The sequence below is a fragment of the Eucyclogobius newberryi genome, unplaced genomic scaffold (genome assembly GCF_026437365.1).
Source record: "Eucyclogobius newberryi isolate DKJ021-1_F unplaced genomic scaffold, fEucNew1.0.hap1 SCAF_21, whole genome shotgun sequence".
NCBI lineage: Eukaryota > Metazoa > Chordata > Actinopteri > Gobiiformes > Gobiidae > Eucyclogobius > Eucyclogobius newberryi.
Genome location: NW_027315846.1, coordinates 18,278,618 through 18,306,431, shown reverse-complemented (window position 1 = coordinate 18,306,431; position 27,814 = coordinate 18,278,618). Strand labels below are relative to the sequence as shown.

Genomic DNA, 27,814 nt, shown 5'->3' with positions numbered 1-27,814 from the left:
CTCTGGCCCGTCTGCGCCCCACAGTGCACTCACTTGAACCGTCGGCGCTCAGGGCAAATCCAGCCCCGGATGACTCCAGTCTGCACGCGGAAGCTGAGGCAGTCGTCTGAGCGCACACCCGGGACGACGCTTCCCATCAGGCGCTCTTCACGGAAATGGTTCACCTGAAGAAGTTTGGCGAGTAAAAAGTTTTGAAGATACGATAGCAGGACACGAGCTCAGATGGAGAGGGGGTGAGACGAACCGTTTGGACCAGGGATCTCTTTGTAGGTAAATTGAGAGTTTTATTGCCTTTTCTTGCAGTTACACGTAGGGTAAACATAAGAAAGTTCAAGAAATGTTGAGCGTGTACAGGATTGCATTATCTTTCTCTTGGCACAAGTGTTAAAGAAAAAAATATATACTTAACTAATTAATGAATTGGTTACGTTTATGTGAAGTGACGCTTTAAAGCAAACACATACCACCATGTTAATTTGTACTATAAAGTCGCACTGTTCATAGCATGCATGGAAAATTAGGTGTGGGAGATTTGCTTAGCATGGCCTTGAGGGATCCTAAACACAGGTAATCCAAGACCTTATAGTCCTTCTTTCAGCTTTATGACAATGAACACTATTGTGCTTGCCATCTCTGACACATGAACCTGATTCCTTGACAGCTCATACAGTGACACTTGTTTTAATATATATATTTAAATTCATGTCAAATGAGAGCGTGAACATATCCAATTGTGAACCTCCAAGTCTGTTTCCCAATCCTGAACTTTGCACCTGACTTTTATCAAAATCCAAACTTTTAAACTGTCAAAGTTCCCAATGCTGTTTACCGCTGTTTCACCATTTGTTTAGTAAGGGTGTGTCGAATACTAGTGTTCCTTAAGTCTTTGCCAGTCCTTCCTTGCCAGGGCTTGTTACCCTTGGAGATCTCAGGTGTTATGTAAGCAAGGCCGAGTTACCACTGAGATCACCATGCAGTGGATGACACTAGCCAGGCCATCATTAGTGGACCAAAACACCAGGACAATTCTGATATGTTGATCCGCTCAGGTAAGTGAGGGTATTTTACTTTAGGGACAGTTGAGCAAGGTGTGTAATATGAGCATGTTGCAACTACCATGCATCATTAAGTGTGAGAAAGTTGAGTAAGTGACTTGGTGTCCCACAGGAAGACAGTGAGGAAACCCCTTGTGTGCTGTTGACAGTTAATCAAATAGATGAGATTATGAAGAAGCCGTCACAGCAACCATAACACCTCGTCTGGAAAACCTGATTAATAGCTGAAGGGGTGTGATCAAAGAGCAGTGTGTTTTTCGAGAGCTTGGTTTGCATCCAAATCTGTAGTTCATCCAAGGATTTGTGAAATAAAGAGTTGTGAAAGTTTGTTGTCAATAATGTGATATGGACAAAAACACAATCTAAATTTTTTATTCAAATTAAAAAACAAATGTAATGTAAGTGTAGGATATGTTATGTTAAGTATTTGCGGTTACCAAGGCTGGGCAATTAATATATAAATATGAATGTTGAGGTTTAAATATTGCATAAAAATAAATGAATGGATCAAAAAGTGCAGAAATTATCCTTTTTTTTTAGCTATTATAGCAGCCTTTTAAAATGTTTGTAATTGCAGACTATATATTTACATATTTGAGATTCTACTTTTGCATGTATCCAAAACAGCAGAACTAGCTACTAGTGCTATATTTAAACTTGCAACTCGTCCTTTCCTCTACTGCTATATCACTTAAGCCTTAACAGTAATTGCGCTATTAAATTGCAGTGACCACTATAACAACTTTGCCTATTACTTTTACCGTCATTTGGAGATTTTTAAAAGCAAAACAACAGACGAGATTTTACTCTTTACTCTTATGTGTCATTTTCCCCATGCGGCTTTTAGACTCGACGTGGAGTTCCTCATATTGTGCTAAATATACTTCCTGTATTTCTAAACTTTTGTATCCGGCTGTGTCTGTCCTGACTATGAATGCCTCCCAACAGTCTTTTTATTTCTATCTGACGTGTCACTGACCTACAGGGTCCTTCCGTGCCTCCACGGTCCAGACAGGAGACCCTTGGTAACCTCTTGAGGCAAAGCAAACACCACACTTAGCAGAGATTCGCCTGTGTGTCTGCTGGCAGCCGCATGTGGCAAGGCCAAATTACAGTCTTCTTTACTGTGTTGTGGTGTATTACAGGAAAAAACATTAAGTCAATTGGTACGTGAAGGAAGGACTGTTCAGAATCTTTGCTTTCAATGGTGTTACATTTTTATTTGTACATCATTGTTTCCTCAACTTATGGAAGGCGATCGGGGTGATATATCAATGTGGCCATACAATGAAGGGATGAATGGGGGGGATTGACACAAATAAATATCTCATTTTTTATTATTACGATGACGATAGTTCGAAAATGTATGAAAATCTGACTAAAATGTGCCAAAACATGCCTGTAAATGCCTTGATTACAGCTCAAGTATTGCACAAAAAGTGGATGGGCTATAAATAAATGTAGTGAATATATATATAGCTTTATACCCTCTGTTTTTATAGTTATTTATTATAGATGATATATATTCTTATTCATTTTCCACAGCTGTAGAAAGAGTACTGAAAATGTGTACGCAAGTAATTTTAAACATGTACTTTTGAATTTCTTGTGTTTGAATAGCTGCTCAAAAAGTACAACTTGACCCAAATGACCCAATTACAGTAATGTGAGTATTTTTAATGTTACTTTTCCAACTCTGGTTTTCTCCAAAACAACAATTGCAATGTCATGATTATTGTTCCTTAAATATACGCTTCTTAAAGTTGTACACATACCGTTTTCAGTTAGCACAAGCATGATTTTAAAGACAGCTGCCAGGGATTATTTTTTGCTGCATTCCCACAAAATGGATTTCGGAGCGCAAATATGTACATTGCTCTCCAAACATTGTGTAACCTAAACCATGTGCTCTTTCCTCACCGCTAAAAACGATAGTGAACACTTCTGTGAAATTGACTCTGAACAATACTGTCAGTCATTGCACACAGCGTCTTATTGTAATCTTATCTCAAAATATCTCTCATGTGTTTGCTATTATTTGTGATCCTGTGCCGGGCCACTGTACTCGGGCCGGGGCAGTGGAGGTGGGAAGAGGGGAGAACACGAGGGGCGGAGAGCTGGAAAGGGGTGAAAGCAAATTTTGGAGAGAAGAGTTCCTCGGTCGGTAATTATCAATCTCTCAGGAATGCGGCCGGCGTTCTAAGCAGACAAGCCGCTGCATGGCTACAGTGGCCCCGCAACGCCACGACGTGCATCAGACAACGCATGGATCCTGTACAAATGCACTAAGATACTTTCAACTTCAGCCCGCCTTTATTATCTTATTGTAGTCTGGCCCTGTTTGTTCATATCACTCCTGTTACAGTCTTTTTATTCAGCTTTTCCCACAATGCTGCATAACAAAGGAACCGTAAAATGTCTGTTTGGGATTTTCTTTCAAATGCTTTTATAGCGTATAGAAGTTAAGACCTCCCCAATCGACTTTTTTTTTTAACTTTTAGATACTTTTCCCCTTTTTTAAATTGAATTTGTCTGGCACGTACCATAGTTGTTTTGGCATCAACTTCTCAAGATTGTAGGTTACCTGTGGTTGAACCAGATTTTAAATTTAAAAAATATATATATGATTAAAAAATGCTAGATCTAGGTCCGCTATTTAAAAAAAAAAAAAAAAATCCTTAGTGAATGGGGATGTCCCGATATAAAATGTTAGTGCTACGAGTATTGTGAGAAAACATCACAATTATTGAACAATTATTCATGACTATTGAGATTAAACAAAAGTGAAATCTTTCATTTTCTTTCTTTCCTGGGGTCTATTCCTCAAGTTTGTGACTTTTTTTGTTTTTGTGGTTCTTATGATTATATTGTGACCTGAATAATCACAATTATTGATTAACATAATAATCGTGATATCCCAAGTCATGAATAGTCTTGCCCTGTAAATCTTGATAGATTTAATCACCTCATATACTTGTACTTATTTCCAGGTATAGCCATTTCCAGCAGCAGTTTACAGCAGAGTCTAGCCCAGACAAGGTTACTTAAGTCTGTTCTTGACAGTCCCGCGCTCTCCTTTGTTTGATAATGCCTAAATAAGACGGCAACGCCCAGACTGATGCCTGCAGCCAGGTGCCACCAGTAACAACAGTTTTCTCAGCGCTTTGCTTGGTTGCAGTTGGACTCATTAAACTATATAATAAATCCCATACTATGAACGTGTGAATACTCTAGTTAATCATTTAGACGCTCTTGCTATGGAAAGCAGACAGAAAGCCGAAGTGTTGATGTCGATGACCTCTTGGTTAAAGTCAACCAGTCCTAATTCAAACAAAGGTGGCAGCTTGTGTCACCGCCGCTCCCTCTTGGCCTTGGCGACCACAAAGTGCACTTTTCAGCCTCTGACACTCTTCCCACAGAGCACCACGGCATCTGCAACATTGTCCCAGCTCTGAAAAGATAAATTACTTTGCAACTGAAGTGTTGCTGTACTTGCCAGATCAAGTCTTTCTTTCTGGCTTTGTGGTAAAATGTAACAAGACAATGCTTACCCCGTTTCCTCAGCAGCTCCTCAGTATACTGTACTTCTTATCCAGGATTTGAACCTTGAGGCTAAACAGATGTCAGGGCTTTGTGATAATTGGAGTCCCCCTAAGACGGAAAGAAAACAATATCTGTAACTTTTTTGCTTATCATATTTTTACACTCAGTTGTACATTTTATTGTTTGCTTTTGTGTAAATTACGGTGACCCGCAAGTATACGTGAACACACCACTGACCCTGACTAATAATCATTTAGTGCAGCAGCTATTGACATGGCGGTGTGGTTTGCTACGCTCAGGCTCTCTATGGCCCATCCAATGTGAAAGGGATTGACGTCTTTTGTCAAGGATAAGTAAACAGCGAGTTGGAACACATGCCCGCTCCGGCTGACGGTTCTACAACACTGAAACCACAGCAAAAATAAGAAAAACAAACTTAAGGTCCAAAGAAATTGCATTTACGTTTATGTACTTGAAGGGTTGAACAGCTTTTTGGGGGCTCTGAAGTAACTTTTTGTATTGGGTGTTTCTTTTGAGTGTTAAGATCAGTGTTGATTCGAGACTGTTTACATCAGGCCTCTTTTCTGACTTCATTGTTTCTGTTTGAGTTGATGGAAGGAGTGGTTGGAGGGATTAAGTAATTGCAGAGACAAATAAATGTGCCTTGTAATTAAGATGTCAGCTCTGCAAGTGGTTGTTTTGAAGTGTTTCAGTTAATGTATTCTGAGCATGAGAAGATGGCGATGAGGTCTGCATCAGCACTGAGCAAAACATCAAACTAAACTACTAACTACAAGTAAAGGGACTAAACATGAAGTCCAAAGTTGAGCTTAAACAGAGCCTTTAGTTCTGGGGTATTTGGTCACAACGCCACGAAAACAGCTTTGGTAAAGAACAGTACAATAAGTATTTAATCAATCACGGGTGTTTTTATTGCCTTGAAAAACATGCACTCTTTAGTGAGCTCACCTTTCCACAGATCAGACTTGTAATGACTTACAGGTATAATGTGTAGCAGGTAGCGGACCCTCGTTTAAGGTAATTAAAGTAGGCAAATTGAATTAATTATCATATTGTATTTGTTGTTTTGGAGATTACAAAATAAAAATATCAAGTATACTATGATAATAATTAAAGATAAGAAAAATAATAAGAAAAAACTGTTCTACACTAAACTATTCAGTCCATTATTTTTTTTAAAGACATTTAGTTTCTCAAGACATTTAGCTGCAGATTTGAGTACATTTTGTAAAATCGTCATCAGGATGAGAATCTGTTACTATTTGTATTTCTCTTGTGTTTTCAAAGCTAAGTGAGAAATTCCAGCAGCCCTGAACAGAGACCAAAGGATTTATTGAGACTAGTTGGCTGTATGCGTCATATCCATTACTTTTGTTTGTCTTAGGCTGAAATGAAAGGTTGTGCGTAACCATGACAGTGTTGTTATGGGTCGCCCTGGTGTGACAGTCACTGTGTTGTGGGTGGTCTGGTGTCCCTGAGTGTGATGAGGAGCGCGGCCCCCTGCTCCTGAGAGGCGTCTGATTAGTGGTGACTGTGGCTGGAGCACATGCATGGATCTTACTCATGTTCAAATCACTGTAATTTGGGGCAGGAGAAACAGCACTTAGTTCAGGGAGAGGCCTGGTGCTTCTCTGAACAGAAGATGGATGCTCTCGTCTTGTTTCCATTCACTAAAACGTACTCCCTATAAAAGGTTCAACTTCATGTCAACATGCCCTGCATTAGCATAGACTAGAGTGCTTTACTACCTGCCTATGTAAACTCAGGAGGCATTGTGCGGTACTTGATAAACTTGCAGTTGCTTGATCCACATGCAGAGCCACATATTTTGAGTGTGAGTTTCTGGGAAACCTCACTTTCTTGTAAAGTCAGACTCAAATATACTTGATTCATGCTCTAAAGTAGGTGGTATTGGCCTGCTCTGCCTGCTGAGAGGATGGTGTTTTTGTTTGGTTTATTTTGGTGTAAAGGAAGTGGTGGAACAGACGTTTATTTTTAAAGTTAAGTCTAGTATATTGTTCTAGTATCATAAGCTGTGTCGTAATAATTGTAGTAGTGGTCAATTAGTAACAAATACTCTCAGTACTTAAACTGAGAGTATTTGTTAGGGCATGGCTTCAGTATTTGATTGTAACCTATTGCAAAGTTGTTGAAATTAATGAATAATGACATGTAAATCAACTTTGGTTGTTTAAAAAGGGCTGTTCATTATTACTATTATACCCCCCAACTAATGTAGAACAAAGATTCTTTTAGTGTACTGGTATTTGTTTTTTGTTTGGCAGTAATATCTATGTATAGTTGGGTAAAATTGTTGAATGACCCCTCTGCATTTTCACCAGCGGATCAGATCACAGTGACTTGTCTGAAGTTATTGGGAATGGTACTTTTCTTCCTTTTAGACTTAATCTTTTGGCCTCATTGTGTCGATGAGCTGAGTCTTCTATTATCTAGTCCACTCCTGTGATGCAGACTTCATAAAGTGCACAGCTGGTAGAAGATAAAGATCTCCAGGACCACGGCTGGGAAATGGTTCAACATGGTGAACACATGAAGAACACCGGGCCATGAGCTCATTGTGTACAGACCGGAAAAGTATGTCTTAAACACCAGTACGAGATCAATGAATCGCACTGATGGAACAGTGGTGTCTGTTCTTACTTTGCTGTAGACTGCGCATGAGCCTACGGGCGCGGCTTTGTGAATTATGACTCCGTGTTATGGAATGAAGGGAGCGGTGCCAGCGCTTTTCTTTGCAGGACTGAGAAAGTTTAGTTTAGGAGACAGGAGGGGGTCTGCTGCAGCGTCTTAAGTGTCTGAGCACAACTGAAGAAAGAATACACACACATACAATGTTTACGGCCCCGGCTGCTTCATTGTTTAGTTTAATGTTTAGTTATGGTTGTTCATTACAACAACCATAACTAAACATTTCCACAACAGCAACAAACAATAGAAAATAATAGTTTGAAATCCTGAAAGACTTAAGTTTGACTTCAGTACAAAAAAATGCACATGTGGAGGCCTGAAACCTGTTAGTCTGGAACAATCCATTAATGTTCACTCTGTCTAACACTAAACAAAGTTTCTACATGCAAATCATGCACCATCAAAGCATAAAGATTGATAATGGAGCATCATCCTGGGACAGTAGGCATATTGACAGTGGTCATTATGGTACTGTATTTGAAACCATGTTTGGCTTCTTTTGTTATTTAGAACTCAAACGTTGCCAGGTATACACTACTGGAACAAGAGAGTATTAATACATGTACATGTATTATTGGTTTTTTTTTTTTCCCCAATAGCTTAAATAGTATGTTTTCTTCTGTCTCTTTTCAGGGCATAGCTCCAGCGAGTCTTGTCATGTCAAACCGAGACTCTTTAGGATACGGCGACCTCCTGCCCCAGGATGTGGTGGAGATCTTTGCCCAGGAGAAGCACAGCAAAAACGGCCGTAAGCAGCAGCGCAGACGCTCCATTGGCCGAGCTTTGGGCTGGCTCAAGGGTAAAAAGAATAAGAACTTGGGAGACAAGGCTCAAAACCCGGGGCTCGGACCTGCCTTTGACCTGGCACTAGACGGACACCCTGCTGGTCACCAGGGTGCACCCAAGGGAACACATAAGTCAGGAAAGCAGGGACCTCAGCAAAGCAACAGCCATGGTAAGAGATTATTGGGTTTTGAAATATTAAAAACACTATATATCCATATGCTATTAAATGATGAAGATTGTGAGACATCCAGGCATAACATTACATAAAAAAACAATCTCTTTGGATATTATCAATATGTCTAATACAAAGGATCACATTTAAGCTTCTAATATGTGTTTAAGCTCGTCATTTTCATATAAAAGACTAAAAAGAAAATGTGGAAACCAAATAGATGGACTGATTTTAAAAGTTTGACCTCATGTATTAACTTAGTTTTGCTCCCAGACCAAAAATATTAAAATGTATTTAATTGGATATTTATCGTAAGTCCCTCAATCCCAACAACTCAAGTTTTCTCCCTGCTGATGAAGATGGTTTGAAAGAGGAGTCAAGGAAGCTATTTTTGTTAAAAAAGAAAGACCTTCTTTAAACAGAAATGGAGGGCTTAGGTTTCATCTTCCTGTTATTTATAATGGGATTCTGAACCCCTGGAAAGGTAAAGGACATTCAGATGCTAATCAGGTACTCAGGGTGGTCGAGCCAGGGTCTCACAAAGACAAAGAGGTTTCTAATAGCCCATTAAGATTCTGAATAGGCTAGCTCGGTAGATACAAGGGGGGAGTTTCTGTTGAAACAAACAACTCTTTCTACTTCAGGAAGGCTCCTCCCAATGGGCGGGTCTTACCACAGAACAGTATTAATATCGGAGTTCTCGACCTAAATTCTGTTATTGACAATGACTCTTGGATGAGAGTCGAAACGTCTATTTTTTCAAACTGAGTCCAGATGACTACAACTGAAGCTTTTTCTACTATGGAACACGCCTGGACGAATGAGGGATTACACCGAAATATACTCGATAATCCAAAAGTTTATTATGTAATACAGGCCATTAACGCTAACAGGTTCTGAAAACCATGAAGTGTTGAGTGGTGGAACCAGTGGAGGCTCCTTCTCCTTGGCTCCCAGGCGTGCGTGTTTGCTCGCTGTAGGATGTTTGCACAGAACCACTTCCTTGTTACTTTCTGACCTTCACCTTACTTTGTTTGCTGTGAAAAAATCTCTGTTTGTCCCTGATACCATCACGTACCTGGTCTGGTCAGGTTACAGGTAGAACAGGCTGCTGTTGGCTTTGGGTGGGCACAGAGTGAAAATCCCCTACACACTTACTCCTAACATCATCAACCAGTATATTTCATGTTTAGGCTGGCATTTAATGTACAGCTATATGTCATGCTAGACCCATGCTAGACTTTAGTCTACTTTTAAGGTTGACTGCTCTAACCTTGAGGAAAACTGCAGGTACAAAAAGTATGAACATCATTGCAGTATTTTATTAAGCCCGTCTTTTCTGACTTGTATAGTTTTAGCTTGATACAGGGAATAGTTTGCCTGATTCTTTTTCTCTTCTTTATAGCTTCTGGTCTAGCAGGGAGTGTTGAGGGGATTCCCACATTGGCCCACATAGTCTAAATACAACAAGATAAACATCTCTTGGTTATGGTTAGACAAATTTGTCGTCATTGTCGGGTTATGTAGTCTGTAATTTACACAAGCACTGCTAATGAATATACACACAGGATTGTGTGGGATAAAAGAGGCGAATCCACAGGGGTTGAAAGTAAAAGAAATAGTAGGGAATATATCGTTTTGTAAGTCTAGGTTAAAGAAACTCTATATTTGGGTTTATAGTGGTGGATTGTCCAGTCAAATGGATATTTGCAATTTCTGCCTTATCTATTGTAGAATGGAAACATCTGCTGATAGCAAATGTCTGCAGTCTAGCAAGTGTCCTAAAGGGAACAAAATATTTTATAGTTATTAATAGTAGTAATTTTCAGGTAGTTAAGGTAAAAACATGTTTCACCAAAAATTAAGAGCCTTACTATATACTATATATTGAACTAACAAAGGCAACCACAATAGAGGTAATTGCTCTTATCTGAAATAAATATACATGACTTGTGTTGTGCTCCCTCAGATTTGGCGTGTATATTGTCTCCCCTGCTAACACAAACAGTTAAAGCGTACACTTAAAGGCCTGTAAATGCTGATGATGTGTTGATTGCTGTGCCCACTCCAGCACTGTAAATGCTTGTATTACAGGCTCGGTGCCGGTTCATTAAGAGCTGTGCCAGAGCAGTTACAGGCAGGAACAATGACCTCTTTTGTTTTCTCTGAGGCCTCTTCTTCCTCTGTTCTTCCTCATGCTGAGATTCGGTGGTCATAAAAAATCAAATATACTCTGGGAGGAAATGCCATAGCCTAGATCTTTACAACTCAAAACATATAACAGGCCCCAAATCAGTCTTCTGTCGTCAGTTGCTGTCCATCAGTGCAATTTCAAACTCAATTTTGATACTAAGAAAAAGGCTCAATACCCGATACTTTGTTACAACAAGGTTAACAAAATGTTTTATGGTTTGTTTGTTTTTAAATAGAATGCTTTTTTTTCCTTTTCAAAGCCATGTTCTTTGTGAGCCATGTGCTTTCCACTCTTCAGAAAAGGTCCAATTTTGCCCTATTATTTATTTATTTTTCGATGTCTGTTTGAATGAGTATCTAGTTTTGATATTAAGTTGAGTAACTATTAGTGTCCGGGTATCGATTCAAACCTTTGCTCTGGGATGGATTCTGTAAACAAACAGTATCTTGTTGAAAAGTCCAGAGGTCCAGTGCGTAGTTCAAACCACTGCCAAAGATTTCTCTAATGCTCAATCTCTAGTCTGTTAAAAGAAAGTGCAGTAAAGTATGAATAAATCCAGCTAAAAAGTGTGTCCATATTGCCTGTATTAAGATGCTTGCAGTCTGTATTGTGTGTGAGTAGTGCTGCTGAGGATGTCCACTCTGGTTGTACACTCAGTAGGTCACCTGTTTGCCCTAGCACTCCCACTGAGATTCCTCACATTCCTTTGTTTCATAAAGGTGGTTTGTTGTAGTTGTAGAAAGTTGTGTGCGTATTTGGCACCTGTTCTGACCATTTTTCACTCAAACAAAGAATGAATTTACTGTGTGTCTGGGAACATTCATTTATTATTGATGATTGAATTCTCATCCTGTGGCTATGATATCTTGTTACTCTCTCTTATACCTCTCTTGTATTCAATATTTGGTTATTTAGTGAAGTTGGTTTAGTTTAGAATTACGAGCAGACTAAGAATGAGCAAAATTATTATATAAAAAAAGAAAAACAATTTAATTTAGTCTTAAAAATCAAATCGAAATATCATTCAATATTATTTTCCAACAAGTCAAACCTTTAATCTGTGCCATTTGGTCTAATTTCTTCCTCCAAAGCCTGAACTCTGCTCCAAACCAAATGTTTTTACTGAAAGAGGATTAGCTGTGGGCCTCTCAGTTAAAATGACCACAATTATAGCATTGACAATTGGAAATGACAGAATCTCGAGCTCAATTAGAATGAGGTTAGTTGCACTGCCCTTGGAGCAGTAGATTGCATCCTATTATTATTATTATTATTATTATTATTATTATTATTATTATTATTATTATTATTATTATTATTATTATTATTATTATTATTATTATTATTATTATTATTATTATTATTATTATTATTATTATTATTATTATTATTATTATTATATACTTTTTTCTTTTTTGATGTTGCGTAGCCTGTGTCTCTTTTGTAGAGGACGACACAGTAACAATGTAAAGTAGGCAAACAGGTTTTGAAAAGAGCCTGATAAAGTTTCAATTCATTTTCAGTCCAGTTGTTGTTTTGAATTTTGCCCCACTGTTTTCTCACACAAGCTTTGGAGATGTGCGTTTTAAAATTTTGAGTTATTTCAGACCTAAATTAAGTCGGCGCAAACGACAAGTGAAAACGAGCCTGGTCCCGCAAACCTGTACAGTTTGCACCTGATTCAGTGCTGACGCTGTGGGAACTTTAGAGAAGAGGATTTCACTATCTGTATATAGTAAACACTCGCACAAATACATATTTATAATCTTAGGGCGCTCTCTGGGATTTCAATTTAATAGTAGAGGCATCACCACACCCAAGTGAAGCCGCGGATCAGATTTAGGTCAAAGAGAATAGTAAAAGAGAATTCCTACTTCCAGTGTGTGTCAGTTTGCCCTCTAGTCCCATCTGGATCATTCCACTTCAGTTTCCTTCTCATCCTGTGTGGTGTTAGGGTTACCAAGTGAGGGACAGCCTAGAGCAAAAGTTCATGCACTTTCTTACACGTTTTCATTGCAAAAATAATGCAGTTCAGTGAGTTTGCTCCAATATTTGTCATCCTTGTCACGAATGGAAAGTTGTAGCGGAGATGTTGGCAAGGCACTGTGAGAAAGTTGCATGTTGCTGTTTTTGGACTGGTGACTTTTAACTTCAATTCCTATTCATATGGCATAAGCTTGGTGGGGTGGAGATTAATTGTGTGAAAGAGCTGTGCGATATGACAATATTAAACCGAAGTGCAATCCGATACTGTGACGATTGCCCAATGTAGAGTGACATTATTAAGTGCTTTTCCCCAACGTTTCTTCCAGTTTGTCAGTCTCTTTCTGGCTCTGATAAAGCGTGAATGACAGGCAGATTTAACCAAATGCATTTACATGTTAACCCCCACAAGTATCCTCTTAAAAGCAATATAAAGTTGCAAGCCTGCTTAAAGCGTATAAATTGTGATTAGAATTGCCATTTTGATCTTGGTTTCAATAAATGGTGAATATACACGAATGTTTTTCCCATATCGTTGACCCGGTTAGACATCCAATTTGTCGCCATGTTTCGTTTGTTGTATCAATATATTGCATGAAACTGTTATAGATGTGCTTACAGTAAACATGCACTCAAATGTCAGAGTATTTTACATCACTAATGGAATTTAATGTATTGCTAAAAGCTATGGCAACACGAACAGTCAGGGCCCTTAAAGCTATGATGTAACGCTTTCATTGGTCGTATATTATTGGAGTAATGTGATACATACAGGTAATGTGTGTGTGTGTGTGTGTGTGTGTGTGTGTGGTCATGGAAGTCACATGACACAGTGGTATCTGTTACCTGGCCTTGTCACACCACCATACTTTTCCAATCACGTTAATATTTCATTAATTTGAAGCGCAAAAGGTCCCCCGCACAAGCTGGACCAGGCAGTATTATGGCTGTACAAACTTGACTTTAGTCCCATTGTCATCACAGTTGGGTTGGTGCTCATTAGACATGCTTAAGCACCTGGCAGGCCTCAGCTCCACTGCTAAATATCTGTGCATGGCTGTCTGCCTAGCACCGCAAAACAAGAGACGGGAGGCAAGTCAGGGCAGGGACTGGAGGTGTGTGAGAGCCTTTGATTCTCATGGACCAAACCAGCGGGAAAGCTCTGGGTTTTGTGTGGAACATCAGTCCTCCTTTTGTGTGAAAGGAGAAGCAGCAGTATTAGTCTGCAGATAAAACAACATGATGAGGACGATGCCAGCGTTTCCGCTCAGTGCCCGTCCTGCAGGTCAGTTGACTTTAAGGTTTTGGAAGACGCAATTGGTGGCAGAGGCATGACTGTGAATCACTGCTTGGTCACTGTTGGTCACTGCTTGGCTTAAGGGTTTTTGACAGTGCAGAACTTAGTATAGTCGGTTATAAATAAAAAAGGTAGGGACTTACTTATACAAATACTTCTGTTTTTTATCTTTTATAGTTATACAAAAGGAACTGGATAGGAACACTTGACACTGACATTCTCTATTACCTGCTTGTGGATACATGTTAGTCAAGGCTGCAGTACATCCACTATCTACTAATAGATAATGACTATATCGACTTAACGTTCAATACAAAATTGAACTATATTCATCACATTTTATGGCTGTTGGTCTTTATTTTGCACCAACACCAACAATTTGGTTGTTTTTTTTTGGTAATATAGTCAAATTTCAGTTGTAGAGGGTGGAAAAGTTATCACATACATATCACATACAAGTCATAAATGATATTAACGGTTTAATTCTGCTTTTTATTTATTACAGCTCACAATTTAGTTGTTTTAACAGTGGTCAGTGGCATCAAGTGATTTTAATCTTATCGTTTGTCTTTGTTTTCCGAAACAATATATAACGCATATCAAATGTTGTTGTTGTTATTGGAAGGCCTGTTTTAGCAAATGGCAAGTGCCAGATTATCCCTATTGATTCTGTGGTATTTCCATAAAGAATTTCTCAAATATATTCACAAATGTTGTAGCTGAAAATTTACATTATTTATTCTTGATCTCCTTATATAACAATTTCTGCAAAATGACAACACCGGCAGTCATTTTACCCGTGACTGTCCCCCCATCTCCATACAATTACGGAATTTGACATGTTTCTGAAATACATTCCAGAAGTCATATTTATCATGGTTGGTTTTGTTACAAATCCGGGATATAAGCAATTGACACAAAATCCAGCCGAGACAGATGGTGTGTTTAGGATGCTGGTGATTAATATGGAATCGGCTCTGATGTCCGGAGTGCAAATAATACAAGCCGTTTATCAAGCGACACGCCCTAGAGTCAAGTCTGAATTAACATGGTAACAGGATAAGTGTTTTCCCAAACCAACGTGACCTGCAGCTTTGGTATCACATTTCTGTGTATGGTGTAGGGTGAAACTTTACATTAGCTGTTTATTCTTAAACTGTAGCTCTGATTATAACTTTTTTCCCCTTTTGTGTGAGTCATTCTCTGATCACACACGTACAGCTGCTTTCCATGTTCTCAGATGTCATGCATTCCACCTCACCAGGATGCACTTTTCTGATTCCCCTTCGCCCCTTCCCCTTTGACAAAGCAATTTTGCTCATCAGCTTTTTAATGGTGGTTAATCATCGCATTGATCACAGGCTGCCCTTGAGTGACGACTGTTTGGATCAAAGTCCTGGCTTCTTCCCTCTATATTCTTGCTTGGTTACTCTGTTTTTGAGAACATTCACACATGTGTGCCCATTTGCAGAGGAGCCCTTTTTTTTTTAGAAGACGTTTTTAATCTTGTTTTAGGCCTCTGCACTTCAATTCACCTACTCCCCCTTGTGGCAAAAGTTTAGAGTAATATCCACCAAGAAAAGCAGCGAAGGGGAAAAATAGATGTACTTTGTTTGTGCGTTTGATACACTTGTTTGGATAACTCTCATTTTAATCTTTATAATAAGTAAAGCCACCCACCCCCCAAATCCCTGGGCTTTCTCCCCCTTCCCCGTGTTTACACTTATGATCTTTGACCTCACTGACCAATCAGAGCCGAGGGTTCCCTGCATATGGGGAGCAACAGTGGGATGTTGGGCATCCCTCTCATCGCTGACAGGACGAGAGCATGGCAAAGGGAGGAGGCCAGGAATTAGGCTGTGAACGGGATTAGAGTCTTGAGCTCTGATTGTCTATTGGCTCATGTGGACTGCATGGACAAACAGCTTCAGCACAAACAACAGGCAGTGGCATCATCATATCAGAGTGTTTTCTTCAACTGATGCTACTTTGACTTCACCTGCTCTTCTTGGCTGTTTTGATGTAGCTTTAGTTTGGATATTCTATCTTAACATTAGAGGAGTTATGGTTCTCCTTGTGACTAGTCCCCATTGTGATCACAGCAGGAATGTTTTTTGTTTTCCAACTGTTTTCAAGACGAGAGGTGAGTGAAAGCCACACTGTACATTACACAGATAACACTGCTGTTATCAGACAACAAAACTGAATTGGTTTATGACTCAGACTAATTGCTCCTGTATTTGTGTTGAGATATTTAGGTTCGACAGGAACAGGCTCGGGCACAGCTCTCTGCAGGCAACAAAGCCATTAAAGTGTTGCAGTGCAGACTATAAACTTCTGTCTCAGTCGGAGATGTCTGCTACAATGACATTGTCATTTCTGATTTATGTTACCTCGAAAAGGGGTCATTTTATAGACACCAGGATACCGTTAAGAGTCAAGTCAAATTGTGTTTTTCTAGAAAATAACTACATTCAACCAAAGTGCTGAATGTCACGTGAGCCCCATAGGCATTTAATCAGCAGCAAAATAATAAGGAAAAAAATAGATAAACAAGAGGAAATTTTGCTTAACATTTCAAATACAATTTAGAAAAGTTTAGAAGGTGCTGTAGTTTAATTTAGGTGCCAATGCAAAGAGCGTTCTGGAGACAGTGGTTGAAGTGCATGAGCAAGTCAAGGCTAATTCCAGCCTGGTCTTACTGACAGTGTGACAGAAGTAGGTACAAGCAGGTTAAATCTAGCATCTGTCACTATTACATAAAACTAAGCAGCTCTATTTCCAGGAGGCATGTGCTTGTATCTTGCATGCATGATAATCCTCTCTCTGCTGAGTAACTGTTATTTTTACCTGATGGGCACGCACATGCATCATTGTGCATTTTACTCATGCAAATGTTATTATTAGTATTAGTTTTCCTCAGTCTTTACAAGTGGTAATATATAAGTGGCCTTGCCCAGTCTAATTCCCCTGCCTGACTAATCAGCATTACATTACAGTAACAAACACCTTATTGCTCTTGTTGTGTCCATATGGTCACTTTACTGTAACACAGGCGTGAGATCTAGACTGATCCCCTCTTCTCTATCTCTGATTCAAGCTGTTCCAAAGCGAGATGATGACGACGGGAAGACCACAGCCCCCCTTCTGCTTCAGGAGAATGTGTTCATTGAGGCTAGCAGGCCCCAGTACCTGGAGGACCTTCACAGTGAGGCCCTGGAAGGACTTAAATTCATGCAACAAGAAGGTAATTAACTCACAATGAGAGTTTCTTTGTGTCAGGATTTCTCAAAGCAAGTTATTTTGTTGTTGTTTTCACACTTAGAGCGAATAGCTGGACATGAGTATCAAGACAATGAAAGCACAATTGTAAGTATTTTTATTTTTTTTGTGATAGAAAGAAACATAAAGCTAAACTATCTTGTTTTGTTTGTTTTGCTTCTCTAGTCCACTGTGTCCGCCAGAGCAGAGGTGGATGGCGGGGGCTTCACCACAGACAGCACCATCCCTGACACATCCTCTATGGTCTCAGTGCAGTCCTCTGTCTCCTCAAGATCCTCACGCTCTGGTCTCACCCGCCAAGGTAAGTCCACGTCAAACAAGGGGGAATTGAGTGCCCCCTCTAGTGAGCAATATAGGTACAGCAGGCACGCTTATATTGACTTAGTATTTATCTATTTATTTAAATTTTACAATTATTTTCATGTGTTTAATTCAAGTAGTAATTACAGAAGGCTGTATAGATTATAATCCATGGTCCAAAAAATTAAGAAGGAAAAACATTTACAAAGCTCAACATTTTTGTTAAATCTGTTTCAATTTTGATTTCAAATTTAATTAAAGGGACTGATTGTTTTACAGGCTCAACCTTCAGACCACTGAACTCTGGAAAAAAATCAGACAAGGGCAGGACAAGGAGACGACGGAGAAAGACAATAGAAAGTATTCCTCAACATTTGCAAAGAGAATTTGGTATGTATTTGCACATGCAGAAGAAAATGCTATTGAAAAATAATTATGAAAAGTTCAGAGATTATGTTTCTCTTTCACCAGGACTGGACAGAGCTGAGTGGACAGTAAGTCCACAGTTGGAGGAGGAGTTTATAAATGGGGAATCTGATGTACCACAGCTGGCTGTGCATGCACCACCAGAGACATACAACACAGAGGTAATTCATCCTCTGGGCAGTGTCCAGAAGGAGAAACTTAGAGGAGGTCACAGCGCTCACGTGGATGACATGGCCCTGCTGCAGCGTGTAAGCCAGGTACCGTCTGGAGGAGACAGACCCTGGTCCCTGGCTGTCCCAGGAATGACTACTGCTGGCAGTGTTCAACCAGGACCTCCCAGCCCTGTGTTGTCCATGTCACCTCAGGCTCCATATCTGTCCAAAATTATTCCTAACGCGGTGCTGCCACCTTCCATTGATGTTGTAGAAATTAGTCGTGGAAGCAGTCGCAACAGTGTCCGAACTGTTAGCAAAAGCAGTTTGATGCTGTCCAGCCCCTCCTCATCTCGTGCCTCATCCAGAGCATCAACAGCCCGGAGCACCTCCTCCAGATCCTCTACCATTACCTCTGCCTCTCGACAGATGCATTTCCATCTGTCAGACAGCTCCTGTTGGAGTAACTCGGACTCTGACACTTTAGTGTCTGATTCCTCCACTATTTCAAGTAGCAGCACCCCACGGCAGAGCGAGGCTCAGGACAAAGAGGCCTCTAAAAAACAAGTTGGTTTTCACCCACATGCAGCAAAAGGGACATCGAATGGTAGAATGATTAAGGGAGATGAATCAAAGAAAGATGGAGCATTTGTGCGCAGTCTCTCTGTCATGAAGCCTAAAAGAGCTCCTGTACCCCCAAATCGCTCTTATTCTCTTCACAAAAAGAGACGTTCTCGTGATCTGGCAGATGTTAAGATTATACCATGCCAAACAAGTGAGGGAAATATGAACAGCCCTGGATACAATGCCGACACCAGTTCACTGGATGAATCCACTGGGTCCAAATCACCGAGTCCCCAGAAGTCCCAGCAGACTGTTGTTTCCACCAAGAATAATGTATCCACAAATGTAAAAAAGGAAGAAAGTGTTAAAAATGATAGCAACATGATCTCTCCATCCAGTGGGTACTCCAGTCAGGATGCCATGTCACCCTACAACTCGTCTCCAAAACACAAGAAGGGGCTGTTGGGTAAACTGCACAAGTTATTTCCTGCTGGTACCAGCAATGCTTCTATCATTGAGAAGCCATCCGTAAAGGCTTTAAGAGAACTCTTCAGTATCCCCCCACATCCAAAAGTACTGGCCCCTCCTCCCCCTCCCCCTGAGGTATGGTCCCACAGCCCACGCAGTATTGAACTGTTGTTGGGACCACCTGGTCCTGAAAATACCTATGCCATTGTGAAGAAAAATCCAAAAGACAAGAGACCATACAGACAGCCTCCCTCCACTTACACAGAGGGCATTGTGAGGAGTTCACTTGAGGAGCAGAGACAAAGTAGTAACCCAACAGTAGAGTCCAAGAAGGTTCATGTAAGTCAAGAAGGATCCTTGAATGTAGAGAATAGTGAAAGACTGATTCAGAGTAACGTGAAAGAACATGGCAAAGTACAAGTAAGTGCGATATTGAATGGTGTGTTAGTTAGAACAGTAGGAAACGGACAAAGGCTCCCAGCCATAGCAGAAGAGAAAAAAAGCGGCACACATAATACAAAGAATCCCTCCATTTCATCAGCACACATTTCTCCTCGGCTCCCCACCAAACAGAGTGCCGCAGTCTCGACTCTCGTGTCAGTGCAACACACTTCCCCTGAATCGTCCTGGCCCCCTCCGCCCCCACCAGTGTCACAGGCAGGCATGGGCTGTCCTGATGAAACGGACCTTCCTCTGCCGCCCCCTCCTGTCATTACTCGGGATCAAATAGTTATCCCGGCGCAGGTTCCTTCTGACAAGCCTGTTCCAAATGCATCAAATATGTCCACTTCATTACAGGAAAACAAAGTTCCACCTCTAAATATCCCCCCTCCGCCATCTTATACAGCGCCAGCCCCTCCAACAACCACGTTTTCTTCAGTTTCAAAAGAGATTTCCCCTCCATCACCAAAACCGACTTTATCATCACCAAAGGAAGAAGTCAAGCCATCACCTTCCAAAGAAATGTTGCCAGTAGCTACAGAAGTGCACCATTCCACACCTGCTGAATTCACTCCACCAGCTCCTAAACTTTCAATCATTCCTCCACCTCCAGAGGCCTCTCCTCCTCCACCACCACAGGAGATGTTAGCGGAAGTCCCCCCTTCAGAAATAATCCATTTACCATTTACGATACACACTTTATCACCATCAGATTCAAATGTGACCCCTCCACCAGATTTAATCCCACCCACTCCTTCTAGAGAGGTGATTATTCTACCTTCTATTGTGATTGATCTCCCATCACAGTCGGTCACAGAAGTGTCTCCACCCCCAACGGACAAAACCTCTGAACAAAAAGAGGCCGTATCGCAATCAGATGTTACAAATATAACTTATCTTCCAGCTTCAGAAATAGTCACAGAAGTTTCTATCTCCAAACCAGCAGACATTCCTCCACTGCCGCAGATGGAGTCCAAGCCACCACCTGAACAAACCCAAGAGGCCTTATCTCCTGTAAAAGAAACCCCTCCACCACTTGAGAGGCTTTCTCCTACACCCGCAGAAGTGTCTTCACCACCATTAGAGGTCACTATCATCTCCTCTGAAGTCTCTGTCCCTCCATCTGAAGAAATGTCATCTGCTGCACAAATAGACATCACGCAAGCTCCAGTAGAAATCCCTCCAATACCTGAAGAGTCCATTCCACCCGAAGATGTGTCTCCTCAGCCCCCAATTGAAGAGCATTCCCCACCGCAAGAAGTCCCATTAGCCAAAAACCTGCCTCACCAGCCCTCAGAAGTAATTTCTCCACCACACAAGGAAGAGCCCACACCAGCGCCTAAAGCTGCGTCTCCTTTAATCGAAATACTGTCACCACCACAAGAGGTCGCTCAAACATCACCTGAGAAAATGCCACCAGCCACAAAAGAGGTTACTTCACCTGTGATTGTAGTTATTGAAACTTGCAACGTCCAGGTTTCTGGAAATTCACTTCCATCGGTTGTTGAAGAAAGCTCTACTTTTGCAGCGGAAAAGAGCCTTGAAAACTCCCACCAACCATCAGATAAAGAACCAGCCTCCCCTCCTGTATCACCAGAACCTGAGATTGAACTTTCAGAGGGGGATATTCTTACTGAAACTAATTCCACGCTACCCCCATGGAAGAGTATTCTCACGCCTCCACAGAGCATTCCACCTCCTCCTCCCATTGAGCCACTTATAGCTGACACTTTACACTCAAAGGAACCTGAAAAAGCCCCATCAAATGAACCAAAAGCACCTGAGGAAGTTCCACCACAGCCTGAAACTACAGCCACTGAACCCACTGAACCTACTACTCCTCTGCAAAAACCAGTAGAAGAGGTTCCTAAACAAGAACCTATTTCAGATGCTACAGAACAGCAAACTGAAGAGACAGCCCCTGCTTCAACTAAGGAGGAACTGTCTGAAAATGCAAATCACGCTAATGATCAGACTGTCGACGGTAACCTTGATTCTGTAAAAGCAGAAGATGAATCAAAATTTGAAGTCAAAACGACGACACAGGAACAGGAAACAGCCACCGAAGTCCAAACATCTACTACGCCTGAAGCTCCACAGAAACCCATCAGGAAATCGCTCATCATCAGCACTCCACCTTCTCCACCAGCAACAGTGGCCACATCGCCATTCCTTATCAAAGCCCCGCCCTCAACCACAACGGCAACCACCAAGACACACGCGCCCTCCATGAATCTTCAAGAGGCGATACGCTTAAGGACGGCAGCACGATCGCACAACGGTCCATCAACGCGCCTCAGCATCCACTCACCACCAGGGTTTGACGTCCGCAAGTCTCCCACCTGCACAGCCAGCTTTGTCTTCTCCAAAAGCAACAAGGTGGTGATTGAGACCAAGTCAGAGGCCAAGGCGGAAAAGACGGTGAAGAAGGAATTCAAGAAGCCTCCACCTGTAGCAAAAAAACCCAAAACGAAAAGCATTGAAGCGGAGAGTGGGGACACTGCTGGACAGGACGCTCAATCAGATGCCATTCAAGGTAAGAAAGTACACGTTACTGATAGTGGCAGTAATGCACATTGGTGTTTGGTTTAAAATGGATATGACAGGTTAGACTGCTTATCTGACTAAAATGTAGTTATATTTAAAATTTTGGATGGGATTTTGTGAATTGATAAAGTGGGATTCCTTTTTTCCTCAGTGATACTTCAATTTGTTCCTAAATTGTCACTTGACTGGTGTAAAGTTCATATAGTAAATTATTTTTTTTAAATGCACTGTAAACAAAATTACTTATTTTTAATTTCCCACCAGATGTCACAAAGAAACCAAATGGGACCGCAGGAACTGTTGAAGGACAATAAATGTGGATCTTCACCCTTTTAAAAGAATACCACAATATAAACATGCTTCAGTCAAAGCATTATATCATTCAGACTTTTGCTAATGGTGTAGGAGGCTTGATCTGCATGTAATTGTGAAGAGGATTTGTGTAAAAAGAGGATTTTGAGTTTTACCAATGTAACAGATGGCTATGTATCGCCATCTAGTGTCAGACAATGATTGTACTAAAGATGTCCTGCTGAGAATACTGTACCTTTTGGTTACTGTTACTAGAACTACAATTATTCAAAATGAGGCTTTTGGTCACTCATTTGTAAATATGGCATGACTGTACATTCACTTTACTCTATTATGATGAGATGTCTTCCAAATATTATATACTTGTTTTGAAAGTACTATTAAGTTATTTGTCGACGAAAGTTCACTTGGGATCTTCAGATCATTCTAAACCCTTGATCATATTTTGGTTTCAGTGTCACAAACAATGAAAACTTGCAGAGTCTTGCGAGTTCACTTTCATTTCCTGCTGCTTTCTCCGACGGAGGCTTGCTCCACCTGGTTTAGACTGTGGGAGATTTCAGTTCTATTGGAAACTGTAAAGACTAATAACAATGATTTATATTAAATAAATGTTTATGGTCTCAAATTTGATTCCATCTCTTTGCTTTACACCTATGACATGTTCAGTAATGAGGCAGTCACAACTGTTTGGGTGTTTCCATTTAATAAAGCAAAATCAAATCCCGTGCGCATTCCATGAGCATTTTTTTAAAGAAACTATCTCCAAGTGAAATACCAAGTGGTGTCCTTTCCATCTAATGCCTTCACTTTCCCATCACTGTTGCTCTGTTCCACTTGCTTGATCTCACTTCCATCAGGATCCAGTGGCTCTGCAGCTTTTTCATTCAATACAGATTCCAGTTTAATCCTTTCATATTCCGGCTTTGCATCCAACAGATCATCCTTGCTTTCAACAACTTGCCCTTTTTCATCTTCAGGATTGTGCATATACCACTTAAGCTCTTCTAAATCAGACGTCTTCTCCCCGTTTATCTCAACATAAGTTATATCAGCCGTTTCTTTAAGGTTCTCTTCCTTTTGCTTGGGATTGTTGGCCTTTTCTGCGCTGTCCACAACAGGATTTACTCTCGCGCTGAAAGATTCTGGATGGCTGGATACCCACAAGGACCTGCTGCTGGTTATGCCTAGAATAAAAGTAGAGTTTAAATCATTTTGAAAAACTTTGACTGTCAATAGTCACTGACCATCCATCATGGCTCTTTGTCGTTTAGAGGTCACACATCGAGAGTCACAGCATTGACATATGGCATCATCACCAGCGAGGGCCTCCCACCTAAAGTAACATTAGATCAAACAAAAGTCCAAATGCTATGTTCTCATTTTGCTCACCTTTTGTGTGTGTATGTGCAGGATTTGTGTGCAGGGCTTGGACCAGCAGATGTGACATGCATCTGGCAGCGCATACTGATCTGAAAATCAAAGCTCGAGTTACATTTATGTCACACTGAGCATTTATGAACTTCTTCCTCTTACCTCCGAGTCTGGGTCAGTGACAAACTGGAAAGCCTTTATGGAGAATCTCACACTCTTGTTTGTTCGGGTGATGAACTTTGATGCCCCTGGCTCTGCCTTACTGTCTGTTAAACAGCTGCTCATACCAAAGACATGCAACATTGTGAATATGTGGAAGAGTAAACGATGACAAAATGATTGTACTCACCCATAATTGTCAATAATGGTATATTTTACATTTGACTTGGAGTGAGTGACTGGAGTTACATAACAGCTGTTGATGTAGAGTTTTCTCCCGGGAGGTAAGTGAGGAGCAGAGACCTGGAATTTGACAGTTTCCCCAAGCTTGAAAACCCTTGATTTGACAGGAGTTTTCCAAGTGTCTAAGATGTTTGGAGGGAAAAAGTAACATACAAACGTAATAAAAATATCAAATGCTATATTAAAAATCAATCTACCAACAACTGTATTTATTCTTAACATTTTAATTACTTATTAAATTAAATCTCAGGTACAGGACCTTTAAACTTCAATTGTATTTATTCAATTACACATGTTTGTGGACATAGCTCTCCACAGACCTGGGGTTTCATTTATAAAGCGAGCAGGTTAAGTTTTCCGATCTACTATTTTACACATTGAATTTAGACTCACCATCCATCAGCTGTATCTGAAAGTTGGTTTGACCTGTCCTCAGCCTTTTATGCACGATGCGAGTTTCCCATGTGGGCCGTATGGCCAGTTTGTGCATGTAGTGGTTCCTGAGCAAACATTCAATATATGAAGCTCACAATTGTTTTACACATCTTCACATACAAATGCTAGAGGATAATGCCCAAACTTATTGGTGAACATGTAGTTTGGGTGTCCAAACTATGGCCCGAGGCTAAATGGGGCCCTCAGGCCTCCTACAGAATTAGGCAAATGCAAGTACTCCCTCTACAACCCTGATAACATCACGTCGCATTTTGGCTTATTTTAAATAACCCACTCGATTAGCCCTCTACTTCAAATATGTCTCAATGTTGGGGTTATAGTTGTAGAATTAATTAGATGTGCAGTAAAAAAGTATTGGCTATGATCATTTAGGCCACTTCAGCAGGAGCCATAAGGGCCATCAAAAATAGGTCTGAAGGCCGCATTTGGCCCCTGGGCCATAGTTTGGGCCCCTCCGGTTGAACGTATGTCAGAGAAAAGACCATAAGGTGCAATAAACAAATTCTTACCTCTGATAACGACATTCAATGTTGACAGTCAGAGGATGGGCTTTACTTGGGAAATGCCCAGGAGACGGGACAAACCGGAGGACAAACTTGTAGACAAGATGACCGGGCAACAACTGTGAGGACAGAGGGCAACAACTGTGAGGACAGATGGCAACAACTGTGAGGACAGATGGCAACAACTGTGAGGACAGAGGGCAACAACTGTGAGGACAGAGGGCAACAACTGTGAGGACAGAGAGCAACAACTGTGAGGACAGAGGGCAACAACTGTGAGGACAGAGGGCAACAACTGTGAGGACAGAGGGCAACAACTGTGAGGACAGAGGACAACAACTGTGAGGACAGAGGACAACAACTGTGAGGACAGATGGCAACAACTGTGAGGACAGATGGCAACAACTGTGAGGACAGAGGGCAACAACTGTGAGGACAGATGGCAACAACTGTGAGGACAGAGGGCAACAACTGTGAGGACAGATGGCAACAACTGTGAGGACAGAGGACAACAACTGTGAGGACAGAGGACAACAACTGTGAGGACAGATGGCAACAACTGTGAGGACAGAGGGCAACAACTGTGAGGACAGAGGGCAACAACTGTGAGGACAGATGGCAACAACTGTGAGGACAGATGGCAACAACTGTGAGGACAGAGGGCAACAACTGTGAGGACAGAGGGCAACAACTGTGAGGACAGAGAGCAACAACTGTGAGGACAGAGGGCAACAACTGTGAGGACAGAGGGCAACAACTGTGAGGACAGAGAGCAACAACTGTGAGGACAGAGGACAACAACTGTGAGGACAGATGGCAACAACTGTGAGGACAGAGGGCAACAACTGTGAGGACAGATGGCAACAACTGTGAGGACAGAGGGCAACAACTGTGAGGACAGATGGCAACAACTGTGAGGACAGATGACAACAACTGTGAGGACAGAGGGCAACAACTGTGAGGACAGATGGCAACAACTGTGAGGACAGATGGCAACAACTGTGAGGACAGAGGACAACAACTGTGAGGACAGAGGGCAACAACTGTGAGGACAGATGGCAACAACTGTGAGGACAGAGGACAACAACTGTGAGGACAGAGGGCAACAACTGTGAGGACAGATGGCAACAACTGTGAGGACAGAGGACAACAACTGTGAGGACAGATGGCAACAACTGTGAGGACAGATGGCAACAACTGTGAGGACAGAGGGCAACAACTGTGAGGACAGATGGCAACAACTGTGAGGACAGAGGACAACAACTGTGAGGACAGAGGGCAACAACTGTGAGGACAGATGGCAACAACTGTAAGGACAGAGGACAACAACTGTGAGGACAGAGGACAACAACTGTGAGGACAGATGGCAACAACTGTGAGGACAGAGGACAACAACTGTGAGGACAGATGGCAACAACTGTGAGGACAGAGGGCAACAACTGTGAGGACAGATGGCAACAACTGTGAGGACAGATGGCAACAACTGTGAGGACAGAGGACAACAACTGTGAGGACAGATGGCAACAACTGTGAGGACAGAGGACAACAACTGTGAGGACAGATGGCAACAACTGTGAGGACAGAGGACAACAACTGTGAGGACAGATGGCAACAACTGTGAGGACAGATGGCAACAACTGTGAGGACAGATGGCAACAACTGTGAGGACAGAGGGCAACAACTGTGAGGACAGATGGCAACAACTGTGAGGACAGAGGACAACAACTGTGAGGACAGATGGCAACAACTGTGAGGACAGAGGACAACAACTGTGAGGACAGATGGCAACAACTGTGAGGACAGATGGCAACAACTGTGAGGACAGAGGGCAACAACTGTGAGGACAGATGGCAACAACTGTGAGGACAGAGGACAACAACTGTGAGGACAGAGGGCAACAACTGTGAGGACAGATGGCAACAACTGTGAGGACAGATGGCAACAACTGTGAGGACAGAGGACAACAACTGTGAGGACAGATGGCAACAACTGTGAGGACAGAGGACAACAACTGTGAGGACAGATGGCAACAACTGTGAGGACAGAGGACAACAACTGTGAGGACAGAGGGCAACAACTGTGAGGACAGAGGACAACAACTGTGAGGACAGAGAGCAACAACTGTGAGGACAGATGGCAACAACTGTGAGGACAGAGGGCAACAACTGTGAGGACAGAGGGCAACAACTGTGAGGACAGAGGATAACACTTTGAAAGCTCTGGCCCTGACAGTGAAGCACACGTACCTCCAGCGCGCCGTCACACTGCGTGAGCGGGTACGTGAAGAGCAGGTCCCCGTCAGGCCGGATCACACCGTTGCTTTGGCAGGTGCTCCCCAGCCTCAGTTCACTGGCGTCAGCGCCCAGCCCGTAAAACTCACGTTTGACCCGCACTACAAGGTCAGAGCTGGCACAGGTCACAGAGACGTCAGACTGGACGTGTGCTTCATCAGAGAGAGGCAGGAGCTGCAGAGGCGCGGGCATCGTCGGTGTTGTGGCTTTTGTAGGTGATAGTTTCACGTCTTCATCGGTTGGTGATGTTTCTTTTGCTGCAAATGAAGTCAGACTAAACAATGCAACGCCCAAAAGGAGATAAAGGTTCCACGTGGTTTCTTGCTTGCTTGCTGTTTGATTTCCCATCATTCCGCGCGTCAAGGCCAGGGAGGGGTTCTTCCTCACCTGGAGTAATAAGTCACGTGACGACCATCACAAAGAAGTAGTTCAAGACAACGTTCTACAAACTTTCAACACAATAAGCTTTATTCACAAATTATGACCTTTTGACTTTTTGTTGTTACAGCAGCAACACTTGAAACACAAGGGCCTTG

The 27,814-nt window shown here is 41.7% G+C and overlaps 2 protein-coding genes across 4 annotated transcripts; one reads left to right on the top strand and one right to left on the bottom strand.

Moving 5' to 3' along the window:
* Positions 1 to 5: 5 nt before the first annotated feature.
* On the top strand, positions 6 to 22,880 carry LOC140370211 (uncharacterized). Of its 3 annotated transcripts, XM_072457260.1 has the most exons (9): positions 6 to 270; positions 7,962 to 8,283; positions 16,861 to 17,007; positions 17,086 to 17,129; positions 17,208 to 17,343; positions 17,622 to 17,732; positions 17,814 to 19,826; positions 19,866 to 21,929; positions 22,205 to 22,880. In XM_072457260.1, the coding sequence occupies exons 2-9, from the start codon at positions 7,986 to 7,988 to the stop codon at positions 22,252 to 22,254; spliced, it is 4,863 nt and encodes a 1,620-aa protein (XP_072313361.1). In that variant the 5' UTR covers positions 6 to 270; positions 7,962 to 7,985; the 3' UTR covers positions 22,255 to 22,880. The 3 variants fall into 3 exon arrangements, with proteins under 3 accessions (XP_072313361.1, XP_072313360.1, XP_072313362.1); XM_072457259.1 differs by having other exon boundaries at positions 17,814 to 21,929; XM_072457261.1 differs by lacking the exons at positions 6 to 270; positions 7,962 to 8,283 and adding an exon at positions 15,465 to 15,903 and having other exon boundaries at positions 17,814 to 21,929.
* A 131-nt stretch (positions 22,881 to 23,011) lies between these two features.
* LOC140370949 (zona pellucida sperm-binding protein 3-like) lies at positions 23,012 to 27,470 on the bottom strand. Its single transcript, XM_072458232.1, has 8 exons — positions 27,234 to 27,470; positions 24,994 to 25,106; positions 24,422 to 24,528; positions 23,976 to 24,150; positions 23,789 to 23,903; positions 23,645 to 23,724; positions 23,500 to 23,588; positions 23,012 to 23,439 (listed from the first exon to the last, which is right to left on the bottom strand). The coding sequence occupies exons 1-8, from the start codon at positions 27,468 to 27,470 to the stop codon at positions 23,012 to 23,014; spliced, it is 1,344 nt and encodes a 447-aa protein (XP_072314333.1).
* Positions 27,471 to 27,814: the final 344 nt, after the last annotated feature.